Source organism: Protopterus annectens, chromosome 7.part0 (assembly GCF_019279795.1).
Source record: "Protopterus annectens isolate FY-2018-M chromosome 7.part0, PAN1.0, whole genome shotgun sequence".
NCBI classification, from domain to species: Eukaryota; Metazoa; Chordata; order Ceratodontiformes; family Protopteridae; genus Protopterus; species Protopterus annectens.
In genome coordinates, this window is record NC_056739.1 from 187,694,605 (window position 1) to 187,715,129 (window position 20,525).

The 20,525-nt window shown below is 43.6% G+C and overlaps 1 protein-coding gene across 1 annotated transcript in view; it reads right to left on the reverse strand.

Moving 5' to 3' along the window:
- IPO9 (importin 9) overlaps window positions 1-20,525 on the reverse strand; it is a 1,198,493-nt gene that overhangs the window by 540,494 nt on the left and 637,474 nt on the right. Inside the window, exons 15-16 of the mRNA XM_044076674.1 lie at window positions 10,484-10,710; window positions 8,582-8,730 (exon numbers count right to left, since the gene is read on the reverse strand). Of these exons, the coding sequence (XP_043932609.1) occupies window positions 8,582-8,730; window positions 10,484-10,710 (376 nt within the window). The remainder of the gene's footprint in view (window positions 1-8,581; window positions 8,731-10,483; window positions 10,711-20,525) is intronic.

Consider the following 20,525-nt stretch of genomic DNA (forward strand, 5'->3'; position numbering starts at 1 on the left):
CTTTTTCTTGGACTACCTCAGCCACAGCTCCTGCCAGTGTATCTGACAATTCCTGGATCAGATCCCTTTGAAGTCTTGTAAAGTGTGCAAAGATGTTCAAAGACCTTAGAGCGAAGGTCAATGAAGTATAAACCCGCTTCCCAAATCTATCCATAGCCCAAGTCTCCCTGTTGGGCAGATGGACAGATTAACTCTCCTCAGCGAGTTTGTTTTTTGTGGCAGCTACTAGGACCATGTCATCCACTGCTAACCTTGTGCCAGAAGTGTGTTTCTGCAGGGGCACACATTTTTTGTCAAGTCTCTTGGGAATAGGTTCAATGGTGCCTGAAGCCTTACATGTTTGCTGATAAATCAACTGAATGCGTTCATCAGCGGGTGAGGTCACCGAAGAGGTAGATTGGAGAGTGCAGAAAGCCTGCAGGTAAACAGACTTCTCCAAAAAAGGGTTTTGGAACTTCCAGCCACCCCTTTGCTTTAAAATTTCTGGAATGTCTCCTAAGGAGACATCTTCAGGTGGTGACCATGGGGACCCTTCTCCCTAATCAAAATCTGTGTCCTTAGTGATGGATTCCGGAGGGAATCAAAAGAATTCCTCTCTCACTTCTGAGAAAGCTCCTGAAGGAAAATCTGGGAGGTGTCAGAAAATGACAGAACCTTAGTCCAAGAAACCTGAGACTTCAGCACCCGCGGTTCCAGTGGAGAGAGAGAGAGGTGGAATAACAGAGCTAGGTGGGGTTAACTGTTCAGAGGAGGAAGGTGCCGACTGAGTCGCTGTAAGGGACAGGGCCCTCCCCCATCACCTCAAAGGCAGCCCCCTCCCCCCCCAGAAGAGGGAAGGGAGGCTGCAAAAGAGATGTACTGTCTCAGGAACAGGGTCACTCTCCACTCCGAAGAACAGACACCCGAAACAAAAGCCAGAGCCAAAGCTCCAAGGAGCACAGACTGCTCCAAAAACCCTGAGTTGAGTCCTGCTCCCAGAAGAGACATGGTAGCTATGGTTCCGAGAGGTCTTCAGTTCCAAAGCCACAGAAGTGCTCAGGGGGATTATCGGTTCTGAAGATTTGAATATCTCGGGTACTGGTACAGTCAGTGCCAGGAGATTAACAGAAAACTCTTAAGGCCTCTGAGGCGGTCGGAGGAGGAGTGGTCAAATGATTGAAAGAAGGCTCAGTTCCATGACCCAAAGGAGGTGGAACCAAAAGGGGGCCTGACATTCCTCTAGCCCACAAGAGTTTCACAAATCTCTTCACATAGAGCTCAGAAAGACTTTTGGTGGAGCAGATTGATAACGTGGAAGGAGATTTAGGCCTCTGAAGAAAAATTTCTGCAAGCTCAACCGCTAAAGCGTCTACAAATGGGGAGTAAGAAGATGTTGGAAAAATTCCTTTGAATCAGACACTAGCCATGGGAGGAGTAGAAATTTTGTTCTGCACTACGGCCTTCGATGTCAAAGGACTTGATGTAGCTGTCTGTGCATGAGCAGTAGTCATCACCAGTAATTTAGAGTCAAAGGCTGCCAGTTCCAAGGATACTTCCAGAACAGGTAATTTCAATTTAGTTCTCAGAACAGACCCAGAAGTCAGAGACGCTCCTCTTTTTCCTTTGTCCACGGGCGATGAGGACAAACAGGTGGAAATGTCAGTTTTGGCTTTCTCAGTAGTAGACTAGGCTTCACTGAAGGCAGAGGGGATCAAACCCTTCAAAATAAGTTATTTCCTCTCAAAGAGGGCTTGATGACTGAACCCATGACAAATGCTGCAGTCCTCTGTTTGTGAACGGGACCCAAGCAAATGCAAAGGGAGTGATAATCAGAAGATGGGACTTTGTGGCCCCACTTCTGGCATTTTTTAAAACCAGAAGGGGCCTTGCGTTCTCAAGCCATGTCCAAAAAATTACAGTTGGAAAACACTTGAACCACACTCGCACAAAGTTTGAGAGAGAAAGGCATTTTTAATGAGAAAGGAAAGGGGAAAAACATCAGCAATGATAGCTACAGAAATACACCAAGGTGTATGGGGAGAGAATATCAACAATGATATTTAGAACTGCATTCTGTATCATAGGAGGTAAAGTATTAAACTAAAGGACGGAGGATCAAGTTCAAAGAAAGAGAAATCTTTAAGAAATAGAAATTTACCTAAACCCAAAGAAACTTAAGAGCATGGGCAAAAATGCAATTGTTTCGGAAAAGTGGCAAAAGAGATAGTACAGTTATGTACACTTACCATAAATGTAGATGTTAGAGTGTCTTCACTGTTGCAGTCATGACTGTAGGGTTCTCCCCTGCCGGCAAGCAGTCCTCGGTCGGCCAGAATCCCAAAGTCTGGGTCTGGCGTCGACTGTTCAGCCATGCTCCCTGACGTCAGAGCGCCAGGAGTACAAAGCTGACAGCAGACGCCATGTTCTCCAGTTTTTCTTGCCCCAGATGTCAGAAGTTCCAAAATGAGTAAGGTCCCATACCCTTTGCAAATACACCTCAGAAGGGTGAAAAAAGGAACCACACAAAAGAAAAAAATAAGAGGGGACAGGAGGGAGGGAAACCCAGACTGCAACAGTGAAGACACTCGAACATCTACATTTAAGGTAAGTGTACACAACTGTACTATGTTCATCGTGTTTCACTGTTGCAGTCATGACTGTAGGGTAGAATCCCAAAGCAGAATAAAAGGGAGGTGGTCATAAAGTAGAGGGGGCGGCTATAAGGCCCTGCAAGACTGCAGAAGCAAAGCCTGCCCTAGACTTAGAGTAGAGAGGTAGATTGTAGTGCTTGGAAAAAGTATGCACTGAACTCCAAGTTGCAGCTTCCAAAATGTCTTTGGTAGGAACTCCCCTGAGAAAGGCAGCTGAAGTGGCAGCAGCTCTGGTAGAGCGAGTCCTTATACTCCCTGGGACTTGCTTTCTACGGTGTGAATAGCAAAATCTGATTCCATGAGCAATCCATTTAGAAATTGTCCGTTTTGAAATGGCTTTACCTTGGGAACTTGAAGCATAAGAAAAACAATTGCTCTGATTTCCTGATGTCATTGGTTCTGTCCAGGTAAAAACGTAGTTGTCTGTGTACGTCCAAGGAATGTAAGATCCTTTCCCCTTTATTTTGAGGAGTGGGGAAAAAAGTTGCAAGTGAATAGTTTGATTTAAAGCCACTTTGGAAACCACCTTAGGCATGAAAGTAGGATTAGTCCTTAAAGACACCCTGTCTTGATGAAAAATATAAGGTTCTACAGCCATAAGAGCTTGCAACTCAAACTCTCCTGGCAGAGGTCAGAGCTAACAGGATGGCTGTCTTCCAAGATAAAAACTTGATGTCAGATGTGGCAGCAGGCTCAAAAGGAGGTAAGGTGAGCTTTTCCAAAACATAGTTGAGATCCCAAACAGGAATGGGAGGAGATCTAGGGGGCCTTAAGTTCTTGGCTCCTCTGAGAAACTGTCTCATGAGCTGGTGGGAAAAGATTGGAGGGTCTGTATTATAATGAGCAGAAATAGCAGAGGCATGAATCTTTATGGAAGAGAAAGAAAGACCCTTATGTAAGAGGTCTGTCAGGTAAAGTAAAATCTGAGGAATGTTAGGAATAAGAGGATCAGAATCCTGAGCCTGCATCCAGGAACAAAATCTTTTCCATTTTCCTGCATAAGATTTTCTAGTGCTAGGACGGATGGCTTCTAAAATGACATCCATAACCTGCTTGGGTAGGAGAGAATGATTCAAAGACCCTGGATTAACCAGGCCGCCAGGCTGAGAGTTTTGACATGGGAGTGTAGAACCTGACCCTGGTGTTGGGACAGAAGGTTCGGAGTCTGTGGTAAAACCCAAGGGGGCTCCAGACAAAGGCTTTTCAGAGTTGGGCACCAGGACTGTCGAGGCCAATTTGGGGTCAGCAAGATTATCATCTTGGGCTTGTCCTGTTTGATCTTTAATAATACTCGTGGAAGAAGAGGAAGAGGCGGAAAGGCATATCCCGAGAGGTTTCTCCAACTGAATGATAGTGCATCCACTTTCCAAGCTTGTTCGTGGAAAGTCCTGGTGCAAAAATATCTGCAGTTGATTATTGAGGTGGGATGCAAAGAGGTCTACGTCAGGACATCCCCAGACTGCAGTAATCATCTTGAAAATTTCGGTGTCCAGCATCCATTCGTGTGGGTCCGAAAGGTTTCTGCTCAGACTGCCAGGAAGTTTTGCTTCCCTAGTAGAAACTGTGCTTGAAGGTCCAGATTGCAAGCTAGAGCTGTGTTCCAAAGATCCATGGCTAGTCTGCAAAGGGAATAGGAATGAGATCCCCATTGCTTATGTACCACATAGCTGTGGTGTTGTCTGTCTGTATCAGTAGTAGTTCTGGTTGTAGAAGATTCCTGAAGGCCAATAGAGCTTTCTGAACGGCTAACATTTCCTTTAAATTGATATGCAGGTGCTTCTGATCCTTTGTCCAAAGGCACTACAGACAGTTGCCCTGAAAATGGGCTCCCCATGAATAATCTGAGGCGTCCGTGGTCAGTATCCGAGTGGCAGGAGGCAGACAGAAGGGTTTTCCTTTGTTTAGAGTACATGCCTTGGACCACCAAAGGAATCCTTTTGAAGACAAGGCAGGACGGAGATCAGTACGTCTCAACTGTGGCAATGCTGAGACCATACACTTTTTAGGTACCACTGTATTTTCCTCATATGTAGTCTTGCATATGGTACGAGAAGGATGCAGGAGGCCATGTAACCCAAAGCCTGCAGGAATCTCCTTGCAGATAGCAGAGTTAAAGTTGCCAAGGTTTTGAAAGTTGAGGCCAGCTGTAATTGTTTTTCGCATGTCAGAAATGCCATCTGGGTTGTTGTGTTTAGAGAAGCACCCAGAAAAATTATCTATTGTGAGGGTGTCAAATTTGACTTTTTTATGTTTACAGTGAATCCCAGGAACTTGAGAAGATTCTGAACAAACTCTAGATGCTGGAGTAAGACAGCCTTGCTGTCTGCCTGAATAAGACAGTCGTCCAGATAAGGGTAAATTTGAATTCCCTTGAGTCTGCAATAAGCTACTACTGGAGCCAGGCATTTGGTGAAGACCCTGGGCGCAGTAGACAATCCAAAGGGCAGCGCAGAGAATTGATAGTGTCTCGATCCGGCCTTGAACCTGAGGTATTTTCTGCGTTCCTGCCTGATGGGAATGTGTAAATATGCCTCCTTTAAATCCAAAGTTACCATCCATACATTTTTGGTCAGCATTGGAAGTAGCTGCTGTACAGTAAGCATCTTGAATTTTGGTATCTGTAGAAAAGTGTTCAAGACTGATGGATCCAGAATGGGTCTCCATGAATTTTGCTTCCTGGGGACTAGAAAGAGCCTTGAGTAAAAACCTTGTCCCATCTCTGAAAGTGGAACTAGTTCTATGGCTTTCATAGCCAAGAGAGCTTCCCCCTGGTTTAAGGCCTCTGACCATTGATGTTTTGGAAGATCTGGCCATCCGCTTGGCCTTGGTAGGGTATGAAAATGCAATTTGTAACCTCTTGAAACTACATCCAGAACCCACTTGTCTTGGGTTATAGAAGTCCAATTTAGGTGAAAGAGAGAAAGTTTTCCTCAGAGAGGTGCTTCCAGGCAAGAAGTTCCTGCAGCCCAACAGAGGGAGTCATTGAGTCCGTTTCCGATGAGCTTGCGACCTGTCCTCTCCTCCCCTAGGGGTGGAAGCAGTCCACTGTCTTGGTCTATAAGAGGCTTGCGTTTGAGGCCTTCCTCGGGAGCATCTGCATCTACCCCTTTGAGGCCTGTCTGAATTGGGAAAGGACCAATTTTTTGTAAGCCAATTCCTACTAAATCTGGGTGGCTGTACTTGTAAGAAATCTTTAACTGTTTGCATGGATTTTGCTTTGTCCTCCATCTTTTTAATCACCTCTTCAGCTTTAGATCCATACAAAACATTATGCTGAACAGGAGCATCCAATAATTTAGCTTTTACTTGATCTGACAATGTTCCTTTAAACCATGCATGCCTTCTAATTACTGTGCCAGAGGCAGCAGCCCTACAAGAAGCCTCCAAAGCATCAAATCCACAGTGTAAACCATGCTTCCCAACTTGTTCAGTGGCATGCATTAAGTCATGTAGCTCCTTATCTGCACAGACAGAAATGGAAGTTAGCTTTTGTTTTAGAACAGACAGGAGAAATTGCTGGTATTTTCAGCATATGAAACTGACAGTTTAAAGCCCCAATAGATACAGTAGCAGAAGTGTACACTTTTTTGCCCCATCTTTCTAAAGATCTGGAATACTTCTCAGTGGGAAGGGGTTTTTAGCAGAAGCGGCATTTACGCCCTTAGGACCCTGAGAAATGGTTTCAAGATCAGTAGTAGGGTTCTTGTATAAAAACTGGTGGGAATCAGGATCCCTACAGTATCTGTCTGGCTTAACAGGAGCTGGAGGAAAAGAATCAGGAGTTAAGTTAGCCTCCGAAAAAGCATCATCCACAATATCCAAAATAGGAGAAATAGCCAGGGGTCTATGTTGGGGAAGAAGAAAATCTCTTAGTCTTCTTCGATTCTGAATACTCCTGTCCTTCCCAGTGAAAATGTTCCCTCATTTCATGCAAAGTTTCCCCAAAAGAGAAATCCTCAGGGGGAGAAGCTGAAGGAATGGGATTCCTCAGCATCAGAATCCTCATAAGGAGGGAAAGAATATTCCTGGTCAGAAGAAGAAACAGAAGCCTGATCAGGAGTCATAATAAACTTCCTGCCTTGGCCTTTTATCTGGAGGGGGATGTGAACCCCTAATCATAGTAAGTAAGTCCTCCGCCATCTTAAGTAACTGTTTGAGACTTGGGAGCAGGATCAGAAGAGGCCTGGGCTGCAGTCTTTGATTTGGAAGGAGTCTTTGCCTTTGTCTTTGCCTTTATTAGAAGCTGAGTAGGCCTGAAAACCCCTTCGGAAGCCGGTACCTGCACAGCGGCTCCGGACCCATCCGAAGGAGCATTGTCCAAAGGTCCTGCAACAGAAATATTCAAAGGCCTAGTTGGCTCCTCGTGGGAGTCCATTTCGGCTATCTGTTCCGAAACGGCCGACAGGGGCTGCAAAAGCGCCCCACTGACGACGGCCGAACCTGAAGCTGGCTCTGCTTGTGCGATATAGTCTGATTTGGACCTCGGAGGCCTGTCTTTGTCCTTGCGTCGTTTGTGAACTCCAGTAGCCAGAACCGTATCAGACATTTTGTAATTAAAACACCTACCGAAGTAATGAAATGCAAAATCGTACCTTCGTTTAATAGTACGTTGATTGAATCTAGCACAAAATCGACAACTAGCTACGTCGTGGTCACGGCCTAAGCAAGGAATACAGTAAGAATGAATATCCTTATGAGGTATTTGCTTCCCACATGAAATATAATTAACTTTTTCTGACATCGGACTGGAGCAAGAAAAAAGTTTCCCCAACGGGGTACTTAGCTTTGAGTAGGAGAAAGTCTTCGGACTGAAGTTTGTTTAGAAGAAATTGTCAGGAGTCAGCCGACCGGCACTTGCGAACTGCTATCACCGCACGGCAAGAAAGACTGGAGAACATGGCGTCTGCTGTCAGCTTTGTACTCCTGGCATTCTGACGTCAGGGAGCACGACTGAACAGCCGACACTGGACCCAAACTTTGGGATTCTGGCCGACGGAGGACTGCCTGCCGGCAGGGGAGAACCCTACAGTCATGACTGCAACAGTGAAACACGATGAACATCTGGGGTAATTCTGAGAGAGGGAGTGTCAGTAGAGGTGAAGCTCAAGAGCTTTTGGCCAGTGCAAGATGTGATAACGGCAGAGTCTGTTCAGATATCGGAATCAGACCCATCTGTCAAGGATAAAATGAAGGCTGACATCAGATCAAGTGTTAGTACAGCACTCATGTGTTAAGCTTCATCATAAACTGAATCAAATACTTCCAATTCTTGCTCTAAAAATACCATTACAACAGGCCAATTAACTCATTAGTATTTTCAAGTACTTTACCCGAAAAATATAACTGCTTGGAAGGCACGGTCAGCTGAAGCTAATAAATGTGGAAAAAAACTGAAATGTAAAGAAATCATTAAACTGAAAATATAAAGCAGCATTTTGCCTTACTTTCTTAAATTAATAATTCTTTCATATTTAGCAGTTAAATCACAACACTGAATACTATGGATTTAGCAGTGCGGGAATGTTAAACCCTGATGTGCCTCTGAATTGCTTCACAACACTATGGACATAATATAGTAATAGCTGCCTGTACAAAGAATAACAGGCTTTGTGCTATGTCATGCATCTTGCATGTTCAGGGTATGACAAGTCACCAGTGGCATCAGTAAAGCCTGGAATACTAAAACACTTTGCTCGTAATACAAGATAAAATGAAAACTTAACAGTACTGATTCCCCCCTTTTTATTACATGTTATTATAATTAAATGTTCTAAAGTAACGGTCATAAAACTTCAACATTTCCTTTTAAAATTTCCCTTAATTGAAAAGATCTGCAGCTTCAGAAAAGCTCCCCTACCCAACACCCAATCAAAGCAAAAACAGGAATTTGGACCCCGAAGGGAATTGCCTGCCCCCTTCACAACTGTAAACAAGCATATAAGGCTACTTACACCACATAGCCCTGAAGGAATTTTATCTGAAGGAGCCTGCATAATGCTGACCAACGTAGGAATCAGTCTCATCTGCATGGCAGCCTGACATGCCTCGATCTGTGCCAGTTCTTTGAAGATATCCTGGGCTAGAGAAGCCACAACAGGATCTAGAGAAAGACAAGACATGTTCATCACATCACCTATTTTTTTCAAATATGACTGTTAACTTTCCTCATATTAATATATAGCTACCAATGACTTAACCAGTTTTACCCATCTGAATACAAACTGAATTTTGAGAAAAAATCAGATATTTCTGCACCACCTCTAGAACTGTAAATAAGCAATGGAAGGTTTGTAGTCTGAACTACCAATTAACCCTTTTTTCCTCAGCAATTCGCTAAAAGATGCAGTGTATGCTCCTGCAAAAGTCCCAAATCATTTCCTTAAATTCCATGAGAAAGCCATTTTGACTGCCTTTTTTTAATCAAATGGAACCAAAAGCAGCAGCATATATCCATTAACATGTTACGCAAGGGAAATATGGACTAGTATACCTCTTTGCACAAGGCAAAGCAAGGCAAGAGAACCAATCTAACAGCATATCTCCGGCGCTTTATCTGTGCAATACCTTAACCTAAGCCAAACACAAAGCTCAAAGACAGACAAAAGGTAATATTTAGGTAATCATGTACACAAACATCCAGCATCACAATGAAATTCTACATTTCACTGTCCCATGCAAGACTAAATTTTATAAACTCCATAAACAAGACAAAAACAGTTTTCTCCAAATCTGAAATTAAGACCAACTCTAGGTACTAACTGCACTCTGAAACAATAAAAATTAGTCTTCACTAATAGTCCCCATAACGTGGAAACTTACATTTTTGTTGCAAATGTACACTGTCAGGCACATTCAAAGGCAACTGAAGGAGGCAATACAATGGGCTTTAACTAAAACTACCGACTAAAAAGCATGGGGGGTGTAAGGGATCAGAGTAATGCCAAACAGTAAATGGGGACAAAGACAGTGAAGAAATCAGCACTCAATACAAAACAGACCAGGCTAATACATTAGGAAGTGCTATTAGAAAAGGATGACAGAGTCCAGTTTCAGAAAAGTATCTTTGTTATCTGATTATTAAATCATTGGCATGATTATAAAGCATGTGTTGTCCCAAGGTTTAGCATTCAGATGCAAAATGCAATTACTAGACACAGGAAAGGCTTCTACATGTGGACCATCCATCAATTACATATCTGTTTTGTGCTGGAGGGCTAGGGCCAGGCACAGTATGATCTACTTGCATACTATGTCATTTGTAATTCATACCATATAGTATGCATTGTATATGCATGTGGGGGTGCTTACAATTTGCACACCCACACACATACAAATACATATATAAGCCACAACACAGTGCAACAACTGAACTTCAAGACATCTGTGCTTGCATGGAGGATGGCAAGCACCTGCATTAAGACACAGAGAATACAAGCTGCTGACAGAAGCATGTGGAAAGCTGTGGACTACATCATATTCAATTAAAATGGTGGGACACAGGCTTGTTACCTGAGGAAATGGCACTCGGTGGCAAGATGGCCCAACTTTAAAGTAAGCTGTGGGACATTAACAGTATTAATCAGCACAGAAGAATACTGAACAGCAAAATTACTGAGGACACTGCACTGGTAAAAAAAATGCCACCACAAAAATGACTGCTTATGGGTTTTTACACAATCTAAAACCACCATACTGCCCGCATTTTGCTTGTGCTCAACTGCAATGGTATGCACTTAAATTTGCATCTACATAAAAAGGCAAACACTGACTTTGTGCTACTTCAGAAAATTAACACCTCAATATTTATAAGTGACATTACAAATTAAAAACATAAGGAAAACAAAATCTTGTACCATTACTGTACTTGACAAAGATCGCAATAGTGAGCGGGCAAATCTTGTTTTCCATGCTGGCTGTGAAAGCAGGATCTACAGTGCAAACAATGCAAAGGGTTTCCATAACAAGGGTGAGCACCTCTGAACTGAACTGCGTAGCGAGGCTTATCAAACCATCCAGGATACTGGGCAGGAAAGGTTGCAGTACTTGCGTGCTATCAGAAATCTTCAGTTGGTCACAGTAACTAGGCACAAAAAGAAAAAAAAATGCTAAAATCTGCATGACAGATTTGTACAATGAAGTCATAATACAACATGCAAATGCTACTTAAAGCAAATTCTAAAGGATGACTTGGACAAAAAAAGTATGCTAACATGACAAGTGAGCAGACAGTTTTACAGTCAACAGCTACATCTTACTATACAGCAGGCACCACAAAAAAGTGAACATGGCTGCACGCTGTGACCCACAAATACTGTGCCCCAAATTCAGGTTCTCTATCTCAAGATGAATGAGTGGTACATCAGACGGAGCAAGATGAATCAGTGGTACGTCAGACATGCATCTTTGATAACCTGAATGCTTTGAGATTTTCTAACCATGGCCTGAGCTCTTGCTTCTATATAGCTGGTACTCAATTCCCACTCTGTAGTTTCCCCAATCCCCAAAGAGCCCAAAAAATATCTATAATTACGTGCAAAGCTATCAGATCACACAAAACTGTGCATTTAGAATGGTCTCAGAAAGTACATCACAATAAAGCATGTAGTTTAAACAACTCTAAACCAACAGAAACAGGATAGTGTAAAAAAACACAAGATGGTTACTGCTGGTGGGATGGAGCCAATTACCTGAGCAAGGTTCCTATGGCTCACTGTTCATACCCAGTTACAAAAAAAAAAACATATCTTAATGACTGTCCCCCACAAGGTACTGAGGTAGAACTAAGCCCTCATTACTATTGTAGGAGTTTACAAGTAGAGCAAGAAAAACTCCTTTGGCCCATAGCTGTTCTTATAACTAGTGCCAATTCCACACACAGTATACACTTGCGCCTAAAGTTAACATACATTTAAAACCTTATATCATGTACGATGGAACTGCTTTGAAAATTCTTTACAAAACCAGTGTTGATAGCTCATTAAGAAACCCATCAAAACCTGCATATCAAACAAAAATTCATCCGAAACAGGATTTTCATCAGTATGCATACTTTTTCATCAAAAGACAATGGAATACCTGTACTACATACACTTACTTGACAATGATCCAGTATCAATCACAGCTGGAAACACCAACAAAGGCAGATGAAGTAAAGCTGCTTTCTACAATAAAGCAGTTATATAAAAAATTCAGGTGTGGAACTGAAATACCATGGTATTAAAATCAGTCTAATTTTAGAGTCTTAGTTCTATCTAGCCCCTTCAAAATTATTTTTTTTCAAAGTAATACCGTATAATATATTCTTCCATACCAATTAAAGATTTCCTGCATTTCATACTAGATGCATGTTGCATGTGACAGTACTTGGTGGGATTCCACTCTTCCCTTTCTCAGTTAAAAAGGGAAGTTTTTACCATAACGTTCCATCCGTGCTGTCTATCTTCACTCGTGACGGTTGGGTCTCTGTTCTGACCCTGGCAATTATAAGCTCGTGCCTGCCAAAAACTCTCAAGCCAAAGCTACCCATAATGCTCCTCTTCCCTTCCTCCCAGATCAAGTCTGCCTATAGAGTAGAAAATGATGGAAGCTTTGTCTGAACAATAACCTTACCAGGATCCCAGGACTAGTTTTGAACCTCCAAAAGTCTTAAGAGGGGGAAGGTGGGTGTGATGTAAAGAATGAATGAAGATTGACAACACAGATGGAACATTATGGTAAACTTCTTTATCTGAGGCTGTCAATCTTCATTCTTGACTGTTGGGACAGAGTCCCTATCTACTTTAAACCTTGGTAAGCCCTAGGGAAGGATATTCCAAAGTACCATAGAGCCAAAGGATGTTCTTCCCCTGGAGACCGTATGCAATTTGTAATGAGTGATAAAGGTATGGGGAGTAGCCCAAGTTGCAGATGCACATGTCATCCACAGAAGCTCTGGAATGAAAGGCTACTGAAGTGAAATCAGATCTGGTAGAATGCGCCTTAGCTTTTGTTGACAAGTCCAGCTTATTCTGTTGATAAATACTTGACAGGGTAACTTTCGAAACTGGTTTGCTCAGTCTAGGATCCGAAAAGTATAGGAACAACTGGTCCAATTTTCTGAATGATTTTGTTCTATTCAAGTAAAAACAAGTGTTTGTGTACACCCAACAAATATAAATATTCTCCCTTGTTTGAGAAATTTGGGAAGAAAACTAGATCGATGGACTGATTTATATTAAAAATCTGACACCACTTTAAACAAAAAGGAAGGATTAGCCCTGAGTGATGCTCTCTGTGAAAAATGATATATGGGTATTTTACATACAGAGCCTGCAATCCTGAGATTCTCCTGGGCGACGTGATAGCTAAGAGGAATAGAGTTTTCCAAGATAAGAATTTGATATCACAAGTGGCTGCTGGCTCGAATGGCTGATGGACCAAACTTTGTAAGACCAATGTTAAACTCCAAGGAGCAATGGGCTCTATGAAATGCGGTTTCAAATGTAAAGCACCTTTCAGAAAGGTTTTGCAGAGATGGTGGGACATCAGAGACAGGTCACTGAAACCATTATGGAAATTTGAAATGGCAGCTAAATGAACTAATAGTAAAAGTAGAGGCTCCTAATTGGAATAAGGTTGATAAATATTCCAAGACTTTGGTGATGGAGGCTGAAAAAGGATAAATACCCTTTTCATCAGACTAATGTACAAATCTCTTCCATTTGCCAAGATAAAGTTTTCTGGTTGATAGTTTATGCAAAGCCAGAAGCATCTTTTGTACTGGGGAAGGCAAGTTATTTCACCTGGCAATTACTGGAAGTGGAGAAACCAAGCTGTCAGCTTGAGATTTTGTAGGTTGGGATGGACCAAGACCTGTGGAGGAGACAACAGATCTGGGATTGGATCCAGAATCTACAGACAGTAAATTAAGTGAGGCCAGAGAATGGGAAACCAGACTTGACATGGCCAATAAGATGCAAGGAGAATCACTGTTTCGCAACCATTGGGCTTTCCTTAGAAACTGGGTAATTAGGGGGATTGGTGGAAAGGCATAAAGAAGTCCCATGGGCCAATCATGGAGAAGAGCATCTCAGGGATTTTCCCCTGAGGTGAGACCTGGGAAAAGTAGCTGCTGCATTTGTGGGAGAAGCACACAGATTGCAGCAAGGCTGACCCCAATGACGAAAAATCTTCATTGCAACATTGAGATTGAGAGACCACTTGTGAGGCAGGAGAATGCATCTGCTCAGTCTGCAATCACGCTGGAGTTCACCGGAATGTGCGTTGCTATCAGAAAGTGGTTGGAGGCGATTGCCCATTGCCAAACTCTTAGGGTTTCCTGACAAAGGGGTAGGATCTGCATCCCCCTTCTTTGTTGATGTACCAGACTACTGACATGCTGTTCGACTGAAGAGCAATTGTCCCTGAAGAGAGGGCAGATTGTAATGCTTGCAACGCTAAGAGCACTGCCCTCAGTTCTAGGATGTTGACATGCAAACTGGCCTCTGTAGGGGACCAAGTGCCTTGGACAGTCTTTCCCTGAAAATGGCCCACCCCCCCATCAGGGATGCATCTGTGGTCACTATGGCCTTGGGCTGAGAGGGGGGAAAAGGGCAGCTCCAAAATTTGTCTTCTGGCCTCATCAACCAATGTAAGTCCTGATTGCACTGGTTGGTTATTCGGATCGGGTGGGACACTGGATTAATCAAGTGACCACTGTGACACCAGAAGCCACTGAAGTAACCTCATGTGGTATCTCGCTAGAAGAACTAAAGGCGATTGCTGCTGCCATGGATCCAAGGAGCTGTAAGAGCTGGCAGGCCAGAACTTTATCTTGAGAGAGCATCATTTTTAGTTGTAACCAACTTCTCCAGTCTGTGAAGAGGAAAGTACAGTTTTGTACCTACCATAAATGTAGATGTTAGAGTGTATATACTGCTGCAGTCATCAGACTTGGGTTATCCTGCCGTCAAGCGGACTCACAGTCGGCCGTATTCCAAAGTCGTGGTCCGGCGTCGGTTGTCGTCGCTTCTTCCCTGACGTCAGTGCGACAGGGGGTTAAAAGATGCAGCCAACGCCATTTTCTTCAGTTTTTCTTGCCCCAGATGCCAGGTGCCCCCAACTAGGAAGGCAATACAAATAACTATGCAAAAATACCTTAGTAGAGAAGCAATAGTTCTAGCTGTTAGCAAATACACCATATAGACCATGCATCCAATAGATTGATGTACATGGAGTTATAACTAACACCCTGGTATGTAGAGGGGATGGTGGGAGGGTAACTTGGACTGCAGCAGTAGATACACTAATATCTACATTTATGGTAGGTACAAAACTGTACTATGTTCATCGTGTTATACTGCTGCAGTCATCACACTTGGGTTGAATCCCAAAGCTATGGATGGGTGGCTGGTACTAAACTGGGTTAGGTGAAGCTAGGATGCCCTGCAGAACTGCAGTGGCAAAACCAGCTCTGTTTTTTTGAGTATAATGGAAGGTGGCAGTGTTTGGTAAAGGTGTGCACTGAACTCCAAGCAGCTGCCCCCAGAATGTCCTTGGTTGGAACCCACCTGAGAAAGGCTGCTGAGGTTGCTGTAGCCCTGGTAGAATGAGCCCTAATATTAACAGGCACTGCTTTCCCATGGTGCGAGTAGCAAAAGCGGATACAATGTGCTATCCATTTGGAGATGGTCCGTTTTGAAATAGCCTTTCCTTGTGAACCTGCAGCATAGGATACAAAGAGTTGGTCAGTTTTTCTGAAGGTCTTTGTCTTATCCAAATAGTAACGTAGCTGTCTGTGAATGTCCAAAGAGTGAAGGAGTCTTTCTCCTTTATTCTGGGGGCTTGGATAAAAGGTGGGTAAATGAATGGTCTGATTCAAAGCCACACTCGACACTACCTTTGGCATAAAGGTAGGGTTAGTTCGTAAATAGACTTTATCCTGATGGAAAATGATGAAAGGTTTGACTGCCACAAGTGCCTGTAGTTCTGAGACCCTGCGTGCTGAGGTGATAGCCAGCAACAGAGCTGTTTTCCATGACAAGTATTGTAGTTCTGCTGAGAAGTCTGGTTCGAAAGGAGGCAGTGTTAATTTTTCTAAAACAAAGTTGAGGTCCCAAGCTGGCGTTGGGGGTTTTCTGGGGGGTCTTATATTCTTAGCCCCTCTGAGAAACTGCCTTAGTAAAGGGTGTGAAAATATGGGAGGGTCCGTATTATATTGAGCTGAAATGGCTGAAGCATGGATCTTAATGGATGAGAAAGAAAGGCCTTTGTGTAGCATCTCAGTTAAGTATTGCAGTATTTGAGGAATGTTTGGTATCCCAGGATTTTGGCCTTTAGCCTGGTTCCATGCACAAAATCTTTTCCATTTGCCTGAGTAAATTTTTCTGGTGCTGGGCCTCCAGGCCTCCAAAATGACATTCAGGACGTCCTTTGAGAGAAGTGTTGATTGATAATTCAAGGTATTCCTCCATGCAGCTAAATTTAACGTCCTGAGCTGACTGTGAAGGATCTGAGAGTTTTGCTGAGTCAACAGAAGTGGGAATTGAGGTAAGATCCATGCAATGAGGATCATTTGTGGACTCTCTGATCTGATTTTCAGTAATACCTTGGTCAAGAGAGGTAGTGGTGGGAAGGCATAGACCGTCATTGCTGTCCAACTGAATGACAGGGTGTCCACTTTCCAGGCTAGGGAATGATAAGTCCTTGTGCAAAATTTTTGTAGTTGGCAATTGTTGGGGGAGGCAAATAGATCTATGTCTGGGTGGCCCCACCTTTGAGTTATCATTGAAAATACTTGTGGGTGTAGTCTCCACTTGTGAGGATCTGCCAAATTTCTGCTTAATTCATCTGCCAATGTTTTCCTTTCCTGGCAGGAACTGTGCTTGCAGTTGTACTTGGTAAGTCAATGATGTGTTCCACAAGGTCATTGCCTGTCTGCATAAAGGGTAGGAGTGTGTTCCTCCCTGTTTATGTACCACAACTGTGGTGTTGTCTGTCCTTAGTAGTTGTCCTGGATGCAAGAGGTCCTTGAAAGCTGTCAGTGCATTTTGCACAGCTAGCATCTCCTTTTGGTTGATGTGTAGATGCATTTGTTTTGCAGACCGTTTGCCCTGTATGCACTGTCCTGCCATGTGTGTTTCAGGCGTAGTCTGAAGAATCTGTTGTCATAGTTTGGTTTGCTGGAGGCAAGACAAAAGGAAGACACTTGTTTATTTGACATGCTTGAGCCCACCATAGGAACTCTTTTTGAAGGCAGGGAATGAGAGGTATACCTGTTTCGAGGCTGTGTCTGTGCTGAGTCCATACACTTTTCAGGTACCATTGTAATTTCCTCATATGCAGCTTTGCATGTGGAATTAGTTGAATGCAGGATGCCATGAACCCCAATGCCTGCAGGATTTTCCTTGCAGTGAACTGGGTAAAAGTTGCCATCTTTTGGAAGTATTGAGTCAGTTGTTTTTGTCTGTCTGGCGTGAGATAAGCCATCTGGGCCGTTGTGTTTAAGCTGGCACCCAGGAATATTATGTCTTGAGGGTATTAGCTTGGACTTCTTTTTGTTTACTGTGTACCCTAGGCAACTTAGCAGCTTTGTTACAAATGCCAGATGCTGTAATAGAATGGCCTTGCTGTCCGCTTGGATCAGGCAGTCGTCCAGATATGGATAAATTTGCATTCCTTGTCTGCAGTATGCAATTACTGATGCCAGGCATTTCGTAAATACTCTGGGTGCAGTAGATATGCCAAAGGGCAATGCAGAGAATTGATAATGCGTTGTACCTGCCAAAAATCTGAGGTATCTTCTGCAAACTTGTCTGATAGGGACATGCAGGTATGACTCTGAGGTCCAACGTTACCAGCCACAACTCCTTGCCCAGCATGGGAAGAAGCTGCTGTAGTGTGAGCATTTTGAATTTGGGTACCTCCAGGTACGTGTTTAGAATTGAGAGGTCTAAAATGGGTCTCTAGGCTTTGCCCTTTCTTGGTACTAGAAATTGCCTTGAGTAAAAACCTTGACCTTGCTCCTTTGTAGGTACCTTCTGAATTGCTTTCATATCCATGAGCTGAAATTTGCGTTTGTGCCTCTGCCCATTGGTTTGGAGGCAGATTTGGCATGCCTCTCATCCGTGGTAAAGTGTGAAAATGAAATCTGTAGCCTCGGGTAATACTATCCAGAACCCATTTGCCCTTTGTTATGATGCACCAATTTTGTGGAAATAGAGCCAGTTTTCCTCCCAAAGGTGCTGCCAGGGCAATTTTGCTTGGCAGGCAAAGAGGGAAGTCTTTGTGTTTGTTTCCTGAAGGGTTGAGATCTTTCGTCTCCACCTCTGAGTTGTTGTATGCCATTGTCTAGGCCTGAAAGAACCTTGTGGCTGGCCTCTGCCCCTTGGGCGTCTGTATCTATCCCTTTGGGGTCTGTCTGATGCAGGAAAGAACCAGTTTTTTGATGGCCAGGTTCTGCTGAAACGAGGAGGTTGTACCTGTAAAAAATCTTTAACTGTCTGCATAGATTTTGCCTTTTCTTCCATTTTCTTTAAAACTTCCTCTGCTTTGACACCAAACACATCTTTCTGCAATGGAGCATCCAATACATGTTCTGGTAAGGTTTGCTCTTTTAGCCAAGCATGTCTACGTATTACAGATCCTGTGACAGCTGCTCTACATGAGGCTTCCAATGAATCAAAACCACATTGTAAGGTATGCTTTCCCACCTGTTCTGCTGCATGCAGCAAATCCTGCATCTCTTTGAAATCAGGTTGATCTGTCTGAGGGATCATTTTCTGCTTTAACTGTGTAATCAAGCACTGTTGGTATTTTAGCAGTTTAAGGCCCTCATGGCCAAAGTGGCAGATGTATACACTTTCTTCCCCCATCTTTCTAATGCTCTGGAATCTCTTTCAGAAGGGAGTGGATTCTTAGCAGTAGAGGCCTTAACCCCTTTGGGACCCTGGGAAATGGTTTTGGGGTCTACAACAGGGCTTTTATATAGAAACTTATGAGAATCAGGAACTCGGTAGTATCTGTCTGGTTTAGCTGGTGCAGGAGGTAAGGAATCTGGGTTTAGACTAGATTCAGTGTAAACATCATCCAAAATGTCTAAAACTGGAGGAATTGCAAGGGGTCTATGCTGTGGGAGAAGAAGAAACTCACTGAGTCTTTTCTTAGAGTCAGAGTAATCTTGGCCTTCCCAGTGGAAGTGTTCCCTCATGGTGTGTAAAGTTTCCCGAAAAGAGTAGTCTTCAGGGGGGGAAGACAGAGGGAATGGACTCTTCAGCATCTGAGTCTTCATAAGGAGGGAAGGAATAATCCTGGTCCTCAGAGTTAGCTGAGGAAATGAATGCTTGGTCAGAGGAAGGATAATCTTCCTCCAGTCTAGGCCTTTTGTCAGGAGGGGGTTGTGAATAAGGGTAATTAAATCCTCAGCCATCTTAAGCATCTGTTTTTTAGGCATAGGGCCTGTGGGGGTATCTGTGGACCCGGTTTCCTAACTTTTAAGGGGGCTTCAAGTTTAGCATAAGACTTAATGGAGACAGTTGTCGGTTTGAAGACACCTTCAGAAACCGAAAGCCTGTCCAAAATCTCCGGATCACCGTCAGGTTTGGTGTCAGAGGGTTGAGAAGGAACTGGCTCCTGAGGCCCAGCTGATTCGGCCTGGGAGGCTGTCAGAGTTTCTAACTCAGCGGTAGTCAGGGGCTGCGTAGGCGCCACGCTGAAAACAGTCGGCGGCCTTGCTGAGGCCTCGGTATCTGGTCTTGGCCTTGGTTGCTGTCTATCCTTGCGTTTTTTTTAATCATTGCTGATGTTGGTTGCTCCGACGACATGCTATAGTTAAATTTTCTGCAAAAATAATGTCGGGCAAAATCTGCCCGATGCTTGATTGTACGTTTGTTGAACCTAGCACAAAACAGACAGAGATGTTGTGGTCTGGGCCTAGGCAAGGAATACAATAACAATGAAAATCCTTATGAGGTATTTGCTTTCCACAAGAAATGCAATTATTAACTTTGTCTGACATCGGTCTGAGGCAAGAAAAGTTTCCCCAATGGGGTACTTAGCTTTAGAGTAAGACTTTGGGCTGAAATTCGATTCGAAAATCTCAGGAGCTAGCCGACCGGCACTTGCGAACTGCTTCTGCTTCGGGCACCACGCGGCAAGAAAGACTGGGGAAAATGGTGTCGGCTGCCTCTTTCATCCCCCTGTCGCACTGACGTCAGGGAAGAAGCGACGACAACCGAAGCCAAACCAAGACTTTGGAATTCGGCCGGCTGCGGGACCGCCTGATGGCAGGATAACCCAAGTGTGATGACTGCAGCAGTATAACACTATGAACATCAGCAGCCAAGCAGGATCTTGTGTTTAGTTTGGCTCTGATGAATTATATGTCCTGTGGGGGGGGGGGGGGGGGGTATAACTGACTTTTCTTTGTTGATCGAGTTGCCCAAGAACTCTGCAAGCCTTAGAATAGAGTCCAAGGCAGAAAGCAGCAGACGCCTGGTGAGGAGCCAGTCTAAATACGGAAACACCTGGAATCCTTGTAGCCTTAAAATGAGCCGTTACCACTTACATGCTTTTGGTGAAACCAAAAGGCAGTGCTCAAAATTGATAACGACTGGCTCCTAGCCGGAAGCAGAGGCATCTTCTGGAGCATTTGTCCATTTTTAGGTGGTAATATGCATCCTGAAGATCTATACAGCACATCCAATCATCTTTCTCCAGAAAAGGAAGGATAGACTGAACCGTGATCATCCAGAATTGTGTTTGTTGAACAAATTTGTTAATCACACTGAGATCTAAGACTGGCCACCAGTCCCCCTGCATTTTGCCACTAAAAACAGAGTCAAATCCAGAACCTATTTGGTCTGGTGGGACTGCTTGGATGACTTTTTTGAAGCAGCATTCGGATTTAGAGTGCTGATA